This window comes from Macrobrachium nipponense, chromosome 1 (assembly GCF_015104395.2).
Source record: "Macrobrachium nipponense isolate FS-2020 chromosome 1, ASM1510439v2, whole genome shotgun sequence".
Classification (NCBI taxonomy): Eukaryota; Metazoa; Arthropoda; class Malacostraca; order Decapoda; family Palaemonidae; genus Macrobrachium; species Macrobrachium nipponense.
The window spans coordinates 65,189,566-65,203,108 of record NC_087200.1 but is presented as its reverse complement, the minus strand read 5'-3'; the positions used below and the strand labels follow the sequence as shown (position 1 = coordinate 65,203,108).

The window sequence follows — 13,543 nt, the reverse complement described above, 5'->3', positions numbered from 1 at the left end:
GGCACTATCTGAGTTTACTTCCCCACTTTGTTTTTTACTGTCACCAGGGCCAGCTTGAGAGTTACTGGACCCCTGTCGCACAACAAAACTGTCCAGAGACATTTGTTTCTGCCATTTCTTTAAAATATGCCTAAAGTTAAACATGACATTGTCATTAATCATGTTGCAGACATGGATTACAACTTCTTTGTTGGGATAATAATTCTCCACAAATCCACAATACATCATTCCACTTTGCAAACGTGTATTAAATCCCTAAAGTAGGCACATTATGTATACCCATTTGTTTTCTGAATTTTTCAAACCAGCCTCTGCTGGCTGTAAATTCACTAACAGCAGCATTTGTTGTAGGTATTTTCTCACGGTGATTGGCATGAAACTTCCTCCAACATTTTGCTTTGAGTTCTTTCTTAAATTTTTAACACAAGGGCTAGCACTTGGAACTTTCTTTGGCTCCATGATGGCTTATTTATCAGTTGCACTCAAATAAAAAAGCACAGAAAGCACAAAATTAATGAACAAATAAGCAGAATGGGGCATGAAAGAGGAAGGGATGCTTTGTTTTGGCAGTCGATACGGGGCCCAGTCACTCGCTGGGCCCCGGAAGGAGTGTTTCAGAGTTTACAATAACCAAGACAAAATTTTGTAACAAAAAAGTACGAAAGCCAAAATGTACAAAAAGAGAGGCATACAAAAACCAAAGTTTGACTATGTATGTGTTATTTGCATGTTTATGCCACCAAAGAATTATGTTGTCTTTTGAATTGTCAGTGAAATTAAGTATTGTACAGGTATTGTGTAATTAGTATTGTTAATTCATCACTAATTGGTTTATTTTTTATTCCAGAATCTGCCCAGGAACTGAAAGTTCTGACAGGTCGTGCAGCTAGTATGAGTGAATCTATGAGTGACCTTAGCAACAAGCTTAATACGTTACTCCCTTCCCTCATAGAGTCAGTTTCAACTCTGCGAAAGTGCACCTCTTTTTCTGAATCTTTCGATAACTTGGAGTTGGGTAAGAAAACTAACTGTTTGTTCCGATACGTATGCAAACCCTCGGTCCTTTAACAATAGGAAGGTACTTAGCGGCAGCTGAACCGGTTGTAAGCTTCGAACAAGGGGGTTCGGTAGTTAACTACTTGTCCGGCACTTGGCGGTCAGCTCAACTGCGAGGAGAGAAGTCACTTTGCTTTCGGCCCCGTTGGTGGATAGACATGCTGCTCACCTCTCTGCCCGCTTTCAAGTCATATGCTTTGTTTGCTTCACACCGTGAAGACTTTTCTCTTTTTCTCACTTTGTGGGTTTGTGCAAAGCTTCCATAAGTACGTGTCTGTCTTTTGTATATTCATACGCAGTGATGAGTGAATATTATGGATTCCCAAGAGCCTGAGAGACCCCCTCGCCCCCCCATCAGCCGCAGATTGTGACCTGGTGTGGAGGGCCGTAAGTGTGGGGCCTTTCGGTCCTCTGTAGAGGTTGACTCTCATGAATTGTGCACTCGGTGTCGAGGGCGAGAATGCTCTCGCACCGAGCCTTGTGATGTCTGTGTTGTATGGTCGGAGGAGCAGCGGGAGTGCTATGGAGGGAGGAAGAAACCGCGTAAGCCGGCCAAGGAGTCATCGGAGGGTTCTCCTGTTACTCCTTTGGTTACGGACACGTCTTCTTCTTTTCTCCCTTCATCTCATCTCCCTTGTATGGCTCCTTTCCCTTTTGGGGGGGGGGGGTTATCTCGCTCCTTCTCCTCTCTTGATCAGTTGAGCGTGGAGGATGGGGCTAGGTACCCCGATGTTCAGTTGTATTTGGGGGTCGTCCGTTCATTCGGAGTGGGAACTGTCCCCCCCAGGGCAAGGGGAAACCCCCCCCCCCTCTCTTACTAACCCGACTGTTTCCTTCCTCAGATCTTCTTGCCACAGAGGACGATCTCGGCCTGGCCTGGTACTCGCTGGGGCTCCAAGGGACACCGAGTGTTCAGGGGCTGCTGAGTCATCTGGCAAGAGGGGCCAGGCCGGTGACTCACGGCCCAACCACCGCGACAACCACGACGGTATCCACGCCTGGCTACTCTGCTCCACCTCACCTGGTCTATACCCAGCATGTCGCCATGGTTACCCCAACAGCTGCTGTTCAGGCGCTGCTGCCGGAGGTGAAGAGGTTTACCCTGTCGCCACCGCCTGGTTTTGCCGCTCTTTCTCCAGCCCCTGACTTCCGGTGTCCCAAGAGCTCTCTCCTGGACCTGCCTCCAGTACAGAGGATGCCGCTGGTTCATGCCCCGCCTCCTGTTCCTGAGATTGCTGCCGCTCCAATTCCGGTACGTACCAGTTCCTGCCGCTGTTGTTCCTGCCTGTGGTGTTGCTGCTCCCACCTCAGGTCCTTCCGGACAGGTGCAGTCGGGCCCTGACGAAGAAGAAGGAGAGGTAGAAGGTGTCGTTGTCGTCTGCCGCCCCTTTCCCTTCGTCTTCTAAGGCCCCACAGCAGTAGAAGAAGAAGGTAGCTTCCTCCCCCCCTAAGAAGGCTTGCTCTGAGACTTTTAAGGGTCCGGTTGGGACTTACGCTGGTCCTCCTGTTCTCGGGAACGGGGCCCGTCTCTCCTTCTGCAAGGAGACCGGGCAGAGAGGGTTTGACCAGCAGCAGCTCTTCTGACGCTCGGGACCGTCGCTGCTGTTCTCGTTCCAGCCGCTCTCCCCGTGAGAGCCGCTCGACCAGGCCTGCAGCCCCCCCAGCACACCAGTTCTGCTGGTGGGCGATGGGGGAGTGTCAGGTCTACCTCTTCTATCCCTTCAACTTCCTCGGGCTACACCGGGAAGAGCGAGGCGACCAGGAGTGATCGGGAGGGGCCCGCTCCTCGCGAACCCGCCATGACGCCCTACGAACTTGGCACGGTCCTGGGACCGACCAGATCGTACTCGCAAGTGGCAGGAGGAGACCATGAGGGGTCTGTTGTGGTTCCTCCTGTGGAAGGAGGAGGATCTCGGGAGGCGTTCTCGCTGGATGGGCTTGACGGTCCGTCTCCGCAGGACGCAGTCACTCCCAAGATCCAGAGGTCGTTCGCTGAAGTTATTGCGCTGATCCGTCAGCACAACGACCTCAGGGAAGGATCGCTGCTCCCACCTTCCGAGCCTACATCGGGTTTGGAGTCGTTCTGGGGACCCAAAAATGAACCCAGACGACGGTGGGTCTGCGGCAATCAGCCTTGGCCGACAGTGTGCTGAGCCAGGTGGACGCTCTCGTCTCCGGACAGGAGGGTTCGCTTCGGTCCGGCAGGTCGTCCAAGCTCCTTCTCCCACCTCTACCGCAACAGAGGCGCTTTTACGTGCCATCAGAGGACCCTCTGCCGCCCAAACAGGTTAACCCGGAGCTAGCTAAGCTAACTCCGGGGGTGTCTCTGCAGCTGCTCCTGTCGGGGAACCTCTGGTTCTCACAGCAGGAGGCACTTGCCTTGGAATCTACCGCTATGGCAGCATTCCAAGCAGTCTCCTGGCTCGAACTGTGGTCCCTCACAGTGTCTAAAGCCGCGGCCTCCTCGGGAAATATCACTCCTGAAGGGGACCCGGCTTTTGTAACCTGTGGGCCAACCTGGTACTGAGGCGTAGAGACGCTGTCCTCACTCGAGTGACCAGGGCTGCTGGGCGAGAGGCGGTCTTGGGTCTTTGCAACGGACCGGTGCAGAGTTCCTCCTCTCTCTTCCCCAGAGAGATGGTGGACGCTGTGGTGGAACAACGGCGCACTGACGAAAGTGACCATTTAGTCCACCAGGCAGTCTCGAAGGTGGCTGGGCAACCTCGAACGACTGCGGCTAAGCCCATGAGTTTAGCTAGCGCTTCCTCTGCGGCTAAGACAATCGCTTTGTCAAAGCCGAGAGGAAAGACTCTGCCTGCGACTTCGACTGTAAGGAGTGACCGTAACCAGCCCTCCTCCCAGTCCTCCTTCTCTGGAGGAGGAACTGGGAAGAAGTCGAAGAGAGGAGGCAAGCGCTAGGGACGGCGTTCCCCCTCACCTGCTGCTGGAAGTGGGGGTGTGCCTAGCGAGCCATTGGGCAACATGGCAGCGCTACGGAGCGGAGACCTGGATAGTGAACGTCCTTCGGGAGGGATATTTGCTACCCTTCGAGTCTCGGCCACCCCTCACCTCCAACCCGGTCCATCATCATCAGACGTATGTTCCTGGTTCGGCCAAGGACGTGGCGCTTCGACAGGAAGTAGAAGCCATGCTGAGCAAATGAGCTGTGGAGATCGTATGGGATCAGTCGCCGGGCTTTTACAGTCGACTTTTCCTGGTGGAGAAGTCCTTGGGGGGCTGGCGCCCAGTGATAGATCTCTCTCCCTCGAACCGATTCGTTCGCCAGACTCGGTTCATGATGGAAACAGCATTGTCAGTGCTCGATTCCATCAGGGAGAACGACTTAATGCTTTCTGTGGATCTGAAGGACACATATTTCCAGATACCCATCCATCAATCCTCCAGGAAGTACCTCCGCTTCATCCTTGACGGTGTACCAATTCAGGGCACTTTGTTTTGGTCTCTCAACCGCCCCACAGGTGTTCACGCTGGTGTCGGCTTGGGCCCACTCGGTAGGGATACGCCTTCTGAGGTATCTCGACGATTGGTTAGTCCTGGCGAGCTCCCGCTCACAGTTGCTACATCACAGAGATCGACTCCTCGAATTCTGCCACAATCTGGGGATCGTAGAGGATGAAGTACTTGGGCATGCTGATCGATATGGTAGCAGGGCGAGTCTTCCCCGCAGATTCGCGGATCAGCAGGTTTAGGGAGGCAGCAAGACAGTTCCTGTCCCTACAGGAGCAGCCAGCTCAGCAGTGGCAGGTCGTGATCGGTCACCTGTCGTCTCTCGAGAAGCTAGTCCCTCACGGGCGTCTTCACCTGCGGTCTCTTCAATGGAGACTAAAGGAGTGTTGGTCACTGGCAAGAGACCCACCTTTCTTCCCCGTGTCCCTCACGGAGGAGGTGAAGCAGGACCTAGCCTGGTGGCTGGACGACGGGAACCTCGTAAAAGGATTGCTTCTTCGCACCCCCCCCCTCCCTTCAGGGATGTTGCTGTTCTCCGACGCATCGACTGAGGGATTGGGCGCACACCTGGAGGAGTTGCTGGCTGTGGGTGTGTGGAACCATCACGACAAGCACCTTCACATCAACATCCTGTAGCTCAAGACGGCATTTCTCGCTCTCCAAGAATTTCAAGATCGTCTGGTGGGCCACTCAGTGGTGTTGATGAGCGACAACACCACGGTAGTGGCGTACGTCAACAAACAGGGCGCCCTAGTGTCCCTTCTGTTGCATCAGTTGACGTTGCACGTGCACGAGTGGGCCGAGGCACACTCCGTAGAGCTGTCAGCCTGCTACATTCCAGGCAAGAGGAATGTAGCTCAGTCGTCGGGATCAGGTGATAGGAACCGAGTGGTCCCTTCACCCAGACGTGGCGGAAAGGCTCTTCAACCTGTGGGGGCGTCCAGTCGTGGATCTGTTTGCCACCCGGCACAACAGAAAACTCCAGGTTTTCTACTCAGCTGTGCCGGACCCATGGGCAGCTGCAGAGGACGCTCTTCAACACCCGTGCGACAACCTCTTTGTGTACGCCTTTCTCCCAAACTGTCTGATTCGCAAGGTGATCAGCAGGGCACTGGTCACCCCGAATCTTCAGATGATCCTGGTGGCACCCAAATGGCCTCAGGTCGTTTGGTACCCCGACCTGCTGGCTCTGCTCGCCAAAGCACCGAGAGAGATTCCCCCCTGGCACAGCCTCCTGTCCCACACGTAGAACGGTACCACTGGTCGGTTCGGTCCCTGTGTCTTCACGGCTGGCTGTTATCCACCATCTCTTGCGAGCGAGAGGCATTTCTCGCAGCTCAGCAACAGAGATGGCTGGGTACCTCAGACAGTCCTCTGCAGCTGTATACCAGGGAAAGTGGTCCGTCTTCTGTGGTTGGTGTCATGGACGGAGTCTCTCTCCTCTCAGAGCCACTGTTCAGCAGTTAGCGGATTTCCTCGTTTTCCTTTGCCGAGGGAAGTTCCTCTCCGTCTCCACAGTTAAGGGATACAGAGCAGCCCTGGCCCTAGTCCTTAAGGGGGCCGGCCGGAACCCCTATATATGGTGGTATAGGGCGAAAAAAGCAGTCATGAAAAAATTCATGGAGCTTCATAGGGCAATTGAGAATTCGTATACGAAATATTTCATCAAAATTCCTCTTACTTTCGTAGTTACAGGGTAATTAGTAAACATAACTCAATACGCCTAAAACATTCACCCATACAAGAAAATGCAATATTTCTTCTATTGTAAATTTTGGTAATTATTGTCAAAGAAATTGGGGGAAATGGCATCTGTAGACATTCCCCGAGTCGAGAAGGGAGACTTCACTTCAGTCAGCTACCAAGTCCAACCATCAGTGCGAGCACAAACTTCATGTAGTCTACACGTTCGATTTCACCTCTGGCATTCGCTTGCTTTTACGTATGTTTATGTATGTTTCGGCAAGAATTTCATCATGCCAATGAGGAAAAGACAAGGAAAACATCTTGCGAACATACAGACGAAGAAAAATCGCTCAAGTATTATTACAGAATATCATAATATACGCGTAGTTAGTGAAGGGAGAGGGGAGGGTTGTGTAGTAACGCCCCCGTCTTGCCTGACAGCACACGTCACACTGTGCCCAAGGCTACGATCTTTGAGCAAAGAGATCTTCATTTATGATAAATAACAAAGTTTTGGTTTTTTAATACCCAAAATGGAATATGAAATTCATAATAATCATGATTTATTAAATTATCTTTGTAAAAAGAGAGTACACCTTCGAGTTTCACCTCTGACATTCTCTTGCATTTACGTTTGTTTATCTTTGTTTCGGCAAGAATTTCTTCATGCCAAAGAGGAAAATACAAGGAAAACATCTCGCTAACATACAGAAGAAGAAAATTCACTGTAATAAGCCGAGTTAGTGAAGGGGAGAGAGAGAGTTGCGTAGGAAGGAGTGCCCCATCTTGCCTCAAGCAGTGCCCCAGGCTATGATATATGAGCAAAGGGATCATCATTTATGATTAAATTATAATAAATAAAATAGTTTTGGTTTATTAATACACAAAAAAGAAATATACATTCATAATAATCATTATTTATTAACATTGTCGTTATAAAAATACAGTGGTACCTCGACATACGAAAGGCTCAACTGCGAAAAACTCGAGATACGAAAGCAAATACGAAAAATTTTACAGCTCTACATACGAAAAGTTTTCAAGATACGAAAGGTTGTTGCTGTAAAGTCCGAGATTCGCCTGGACCACCGAGAACAATTTTAAAACTCCCGCGCCGCCAATTGAGTAAACTCGCCACCATCCTCCTGCTCTCCCATTGGTTCCTGATGCTAGTCACCCCATAAGATCCTGCTCTCCTATTGGTCAGCATCTACCCCTTGTGCTTTAAGTATTCTATTGGTAAAAGGATGCTGTAAATTGAAAAACTTATTCGTGCAATACATTTAGTAAAAAAAAAAAAAAAAAAAAAAAACATTAGGTAAATATAGAATAAAGAATAGAAATGAATGGTTATTATACTGTTTGGTAGTTTCAGTAGTTGAAGAGAGATAATGAAAATTTATGGCTTACTGTGTAAAGTGATTGCTTGGCAATCGTTCGATACTCGTAAGTGCTGGATGTAAACAGAAGTTTGGAAGCTTTTTTTGTTTTGTTTATTATAGTTAATGGTTACTTAATAATTATTTGAAATTAGTACATGCAATACATTTAATAAAAAAATTGTGAATTAGATATAAAATATAAAATAAATCAGACTGCCAACAAATACGTATTTTTTAGAATTCTTATTCTGTTTTAACATTACGTTGCGTATAGCTGTCAGTAACTCGGTATCTCCATTAGGTAAAGATAGAATAAAGAATAGAAATGAATGGTTATTATACTGTTTGGTAGTTTCATTAGTTGAAGAGAGATACTAATGAAAATTTATGGCTTACTGTGTGCTAGGAAAAATGATTGCTTGGCGTTCGTTCGGTACTCGTAAGACAGGTAAGAGCTGAATGTAAACAATCGATTGGAAGGTTTTTTTTTTGTTTGTTTGTGTATTATAGTTAATGATTAATTAATAATTATTTGAAATGAGTACATACTGATTATTTATACATTTTATTGGCATATTCTAAGCTTTTAGCTCTTAGGTTTAGATGTCAGAATCATAGACTAGGCTACAGTAGCAACCGCTAACATAGGCTAGGCTTATTGCTAAGGGACATATGCTAAAGTCCTAATATATGCAGTAAAAATGGGGTTGAACATTACATGCAGTTGAATATTACTCAAGTCTGTACAGTATTTTGCCTTTTTGGAGTCATATTTCTTCCGTCGGATCGGCGTTGTAACCTTAGAACATGTGTTTTAGGCCTGGAAATATAATTTACTGGGGTGTTTTTGGAGGGCTTGGAACGGATTAGCCATTTTACATGTAAAATGTGGTCCAAGATACGAAAACCTCATGATGTGAAGGGCGCCTCAGAACGGATTAATTTCGTATCTCGAGTTACTACTGTACGAAGAAAAACTTTCAACGCCCATATCTCAAAACTATAGTTATTGACCTTCAAAATCTATCTTCTCACTTAGTTTTATAGCTATAACATTGGAATTTGGTATATAACTCAGAAAGACATTATAGAACAATCAATTTTTGTTTCATCTTTTTTTTTTATATATATATAAATTTTTTACTCCTGATTTATAGGGTTTAATTTTTACCATATTGAAAAATTCATATCTAGTAAAAAAATGACTTTTAGAAAAAAAAACTCCTCATTCGATTGGAGGTCTACATCAGGTCTATATATGGTAGTAATCCTAGGTCTTAATATTAAATATCAAGGGAGGAGATAGAATTTGAAAAATGGTTATTTTTGGGATAAATCGCCCTGGCGTCACAAAACCGAAGGTCAGAGGCGAAAATCATATGCGGTTTGGAGATATCCCAAGTCACCTTATTAAGTGGTATGTATATCAAAGTCCTGTCCTTAAAAAATGGCATTAGCCGGCCGGCCCCCTTAAACTGCGAGGAGTGGATATCTCCTCCTTCGAGATCTTTGAGAGGTCTTGCCCACCCAGGGAACTCAGGCCCCCTGGGTGGGACGTGACTCTCGTCCTTAGGAGTTTGACTCGAAGACACTTCGAGCCACTCCAAGAGTTTTCAGACAGGGATCTGACCCTCAAGACCCTCTTCCTGCTGGCCCTGGCATCGGTGAAGAGAGTAGGGGAACTTCATGGTCTTTCCTTCGACGTTAAGCATTCCAGGGGATGGGGATCCATGACGCTCGATTTCGTTCTGAACTTCATAGCGAAGACTCAGAATCCTTCGGTCCCTGACAACCGGTTCGAGTCTTTCACGATCCCCTCCCTGAAGGACTTCACAGATAATGATGTTGATGAGATGCTGCTTTGTCCTGTGAGGGCGCTACGGTGCTATCTGAAGAGAACTCGACACCTCAGGCCTGAGTGTCGACGCCTCTTCGTTAGCACCGGGGTTACCAAGAAGGAAGTGTCCAAGAACACTTTCTTTCTGGGTGTGTGAGGTGATCAGGAGGGCGTACGACGCGGATGGTAGTGACGACACCCGTACCCTTCGTCCGAGAGCTCACGAAGTCAGAGGTATTGGTCCAACCCTTGCGTTCCGCAAGAACTTCTCCATGGCGCAGGTTCTGAAGGCAGGGTTGTGCCAACCAGACCACCTTTACTACCTTCTACCTTTGGGATATCACCCACAGGTCCTTGGACACCTCCTTGGGACCTGAGGTGGCTGCTCAACAAGTTGTGTAGCCTACCCAGCACCCGAGCAGACAGAACAGCATCGCATCCTTGTGTGACTGCATGAATGGACGAGTGAAAGAGAATGTGACTGGCTTCTCTTCCTCCTTCGTTCTTTCTCCTCTACCTGTGGGCAGAGGGCCGCGGTCGTCACCACGCTGAACAGGAAGCAGATGCAGGTAAGCTACGCAACTGAGCTCCATCTTATCCCTTTCAGTAGGGATAGGAGTGTTTATCCACCACTCCCCAACAAGGGGGGGAGTGGAAGCCAACAAGAGACAAACCCATGACTTCATTTTGGCTCTTGAAGTAGGAACTAGTTCTTGTGTATTTGCTGTTTATAAGAGGTACGCTTGCCTCCCTCTCATAAATTTGGTCCAGAAGTCTGACCACTGATCCTGCGGTGCACACCCCGATCAGCTGGCTGAGGCTAGGATCTCCTCCCTTTGCTCTTACGACCAGGGAGGGAACCAAGGTCAGACGAACACCAGTCTGTTCATAAGGCTCAGATTCCACCCACCAATAAGTGAGTCTTCCTATTGTTAAAGGACCGAGGGTTTGTATACGTATCGGAACAAATAACAATTTGTCAAAAATTGTATTTTTCCTAACTATACAAACTTAGGTCCTTTACACATAGTCCCGCCTCATGCCACCCCTCACTCTGCATTTCCTGGGCCTAAAGCAAAGTGACTCCTCTCCTCGCAGTCGAGCTGACCGCCAACTGCCGGACAAGTAGTTAACTACCGTACCCCCTTGTTCAAAGCTTACGACCGGTTCAGCTGCTGCTAAGTACCTTCCTGTTGTTAAAGAACCTCAGGTTTGTATAGTTAGGAAAAATACAATTTTCGACAAATTGTTATGTTTGGCAGTTAAACTGAAATATGTGGTATGTAGTTTTTAACAGTGCATTTTTTGTATCCAGACTGTACCTTACTTGCAATTTATTTAGCTTTACTTGTTATAAGTGTAATTTAGACATGATTGGTCATAGTGAATCTAACGAGGTCACAACCTGTCGTGGGGAATATAAGCAAGTAAAAAGTTTTCAGACAATAAAAGATTGGTAGCTAAGCAGTGGTTAAAAATGCTTGTAGGCATGAAATATTTGGAGCCAGTTGACATTACAGCTCAGGAAAAATAAAAAGCCTTTTTTTACCGGCTGGAAAGTAATATTCTGCTTTGTTTCATCGCAAACCGAAAGCATAATATTGGCTTTAATGTATGTGCTACAAACTTTGGGCACTCCACAAACACTTTGGGCTCTACCAATGTTAGTGTCTCTGTCACTGTGTAGAGGACTAGAAAACATCTTTCCAACTCCAATGTGAATTCCTTTTTCATTTATATTATTTTAATTTTCATTCTCATGAAGTATTTAGGGACATTTTAATTTTCTGTTAAAGAAAACTATTAAGATTACTTTTCTGTCCACTCTCAGATCTTAAAAACTGCTTAGGCTAAAGAGCTGCAAATTGGTATGTTGATCATCCACCCTCCAATCATCAAACATACCAAATTGCAGGCCAGTAGACTCGGTAGTTTTGTATATTATTTGAGGTTCAAGTTAGCCATAATCATGGGTCTGGCAATGACATAGGACTGTATTTGCTAAATTGAATACTATACAGTACAGTATAATACACTGCTTTTAGTACAGAGTCCTGTGCAGTACATTATTAACACTGGAAGGCAAAAGAGAGGGAGAGAAAAGGTACATTAATTGTACCCTTACTATGATATTTCAGCTTGCTTACAATAGCTTTTTTTTCATAATGGATATGACTTAAAAGATTTATAGAAATACCAATCAAAAACAAGTATACTAATTTGGAAGATACCGCTCATCTTATGTGTATGCAAGGATATGCTTATATGTATCTCATTCCACTTGAGGGTTTCACACAATAACTCAGTGATATTGAACGTTATGCAAAATGAAGACATAAGAGAGAAACTGTTCAGTTAACACTTTCACATATGAAGCTCTACATATACAACTGACAAATTGTTTATTAACTTTAAGGCATTACAATCATTTACTCCATTAGTGGAGATGGATCTTCAGGATCTTCATCCTTTTCATCAGTTCTACATTCATTATGAAGAGGAATGTCTGTTCTCAGAGCCTCTACGATGGTATGGGTGGAAGAGGTGGAGCTGAAATAAGTGGCTGGGATTCTAACTTTTTTTTGCCTTACATTATTTTAGAGTTTGCTGCCTCATCCATTTCCTTCATTTTCAAAGCTTATGTCATCGATGGGTCAGTAACATAAAAATGGCCCATAAGAACGATGAACTGACAATCCCTCTATGACATTATCTTACGTAAACTTGTTTTTTTTTATCATTGCTTTGTCTTTTTCTTCATCTGTTATAGTATCTGTTTAGGTCAGCTCCATCAAGTCACTTTTTCAACTTAATATGGATGGTATAAGTTGAAGCTGAAATTTCACCAAGATTGATATACTGAAACAAATCTGAAATTTCACCAAGATTGATATGCTGAAATGATACCCCTTCCACTTTCTTGTTCATAGTCACAATTTCTTTCATTATTTCTTTGATAGGCTCCATGGTAAAGTTTTTTCCAGCAGTGAGTACTGTTTAAGGCATTCCCTGAAGGGGGTAGGGTTGTCAGTCACATCATGCAGCGCACCGCAGGCATTACTTAAGGTTCTTTCCTACAGCCCTGCTTTCCCTAGCTGCAACCCCTTTTAGTCCTTTTGCCATACCTCCATTCATGTTCTCTTTCTTCCTTCCTACTCTCTACCTTTTCTCCTAACAATTTTTTTCATATTACAACTGGGAGGTTTTTCTCCTGTTACACCTTTAAAACATTTTTGCCCACAATTTCCCTTTGATTGCCGAATGACCATGTAGGACCTAACACCTGCCCTTTGACATAAAGTTGCATCTACTGCAATTTGCATCTGTCCCAATGAAGGTCAACATGGAAAACAAGGAAGGCTGTCTAAAAATGTTGATGTCCAAGGAACTTCTGGGCTGAATAGAATTAAACAAAGCACAGGCTACAATAAAAAAACCGGCTTGGGAAAAGGAGAGCAAAGCGATACACAACTCTCCAAGGTGGTTGAAGAAGACTGGTGCATCATGAGGTTCCAAGCCTGGTTATTGACCAACATCCACCTCATATATGCATGAGTTGCCAGATGCCACACATTCCTTGTTTTTACAATCGTTGATTGTTTTTAACTGTTTTCCAGCTTTGCACTAGAAGATTATCCTATTGTTAAGACCTCCGGTTTGTTAGCTATGAAAAATACAAAATTATTAAAAATGTCGTCATATTTCACTCCATTCCATTGTCTGAGGCTTGATTAACTTTCTTGGTTCTTCTGATATTTATGACATCAGCAATTTTCGACTTTGTTAAATCCTTATTACCTACTGATCAGAAGACTGAAACTCTTGGGATTCTAGGTGCTGGCCAGGGCAGTGTTCACTATCAGTAAACTTGAAAGACTACCGTAACGGCAAGGTATTCTGACCTCCAGGACAAACACTGATGGAACCATTGTTATACATCCAAAAGTTTGGCAATAAATTGGAATGGATCTTTTCCCTTCAAGGCTCAGAAATTAGTAGCTTTATAAATCAGGATTGCCCTGATCATAAACCCAGTAGCTTTAGCACAAAACAGTATGATCAGTGTCTTCAAACAAAGCAATTTTATCGGCATAGAATACTTACTCTTGTCAAT

General features: G+C 45.7%; 1 protein-coding gene across 2 annotated transcripts in view; it reads left to right on the top strand.

The window, feature by feature from the left end:
- Window positions 1-13,543, top strand: part of LOC135219371 (uncharacterized) — a 217,926-nt gene that overhangs the window by 147,381 nt on the left and 57,002 nt on the right. For both annotated transcript variants that reach the window (XM_064256087.1, XM_064256086.1), the window contains exon 9: window positions 848-1,015. In XM_064256087.1, the coding sequence (XP_064112157.1) occupies window positions 848-1,015 (168 nt within the window). The remainder of the gene's footprint in view (window positions 1-847; window positions 1,016-13,543) is intronic.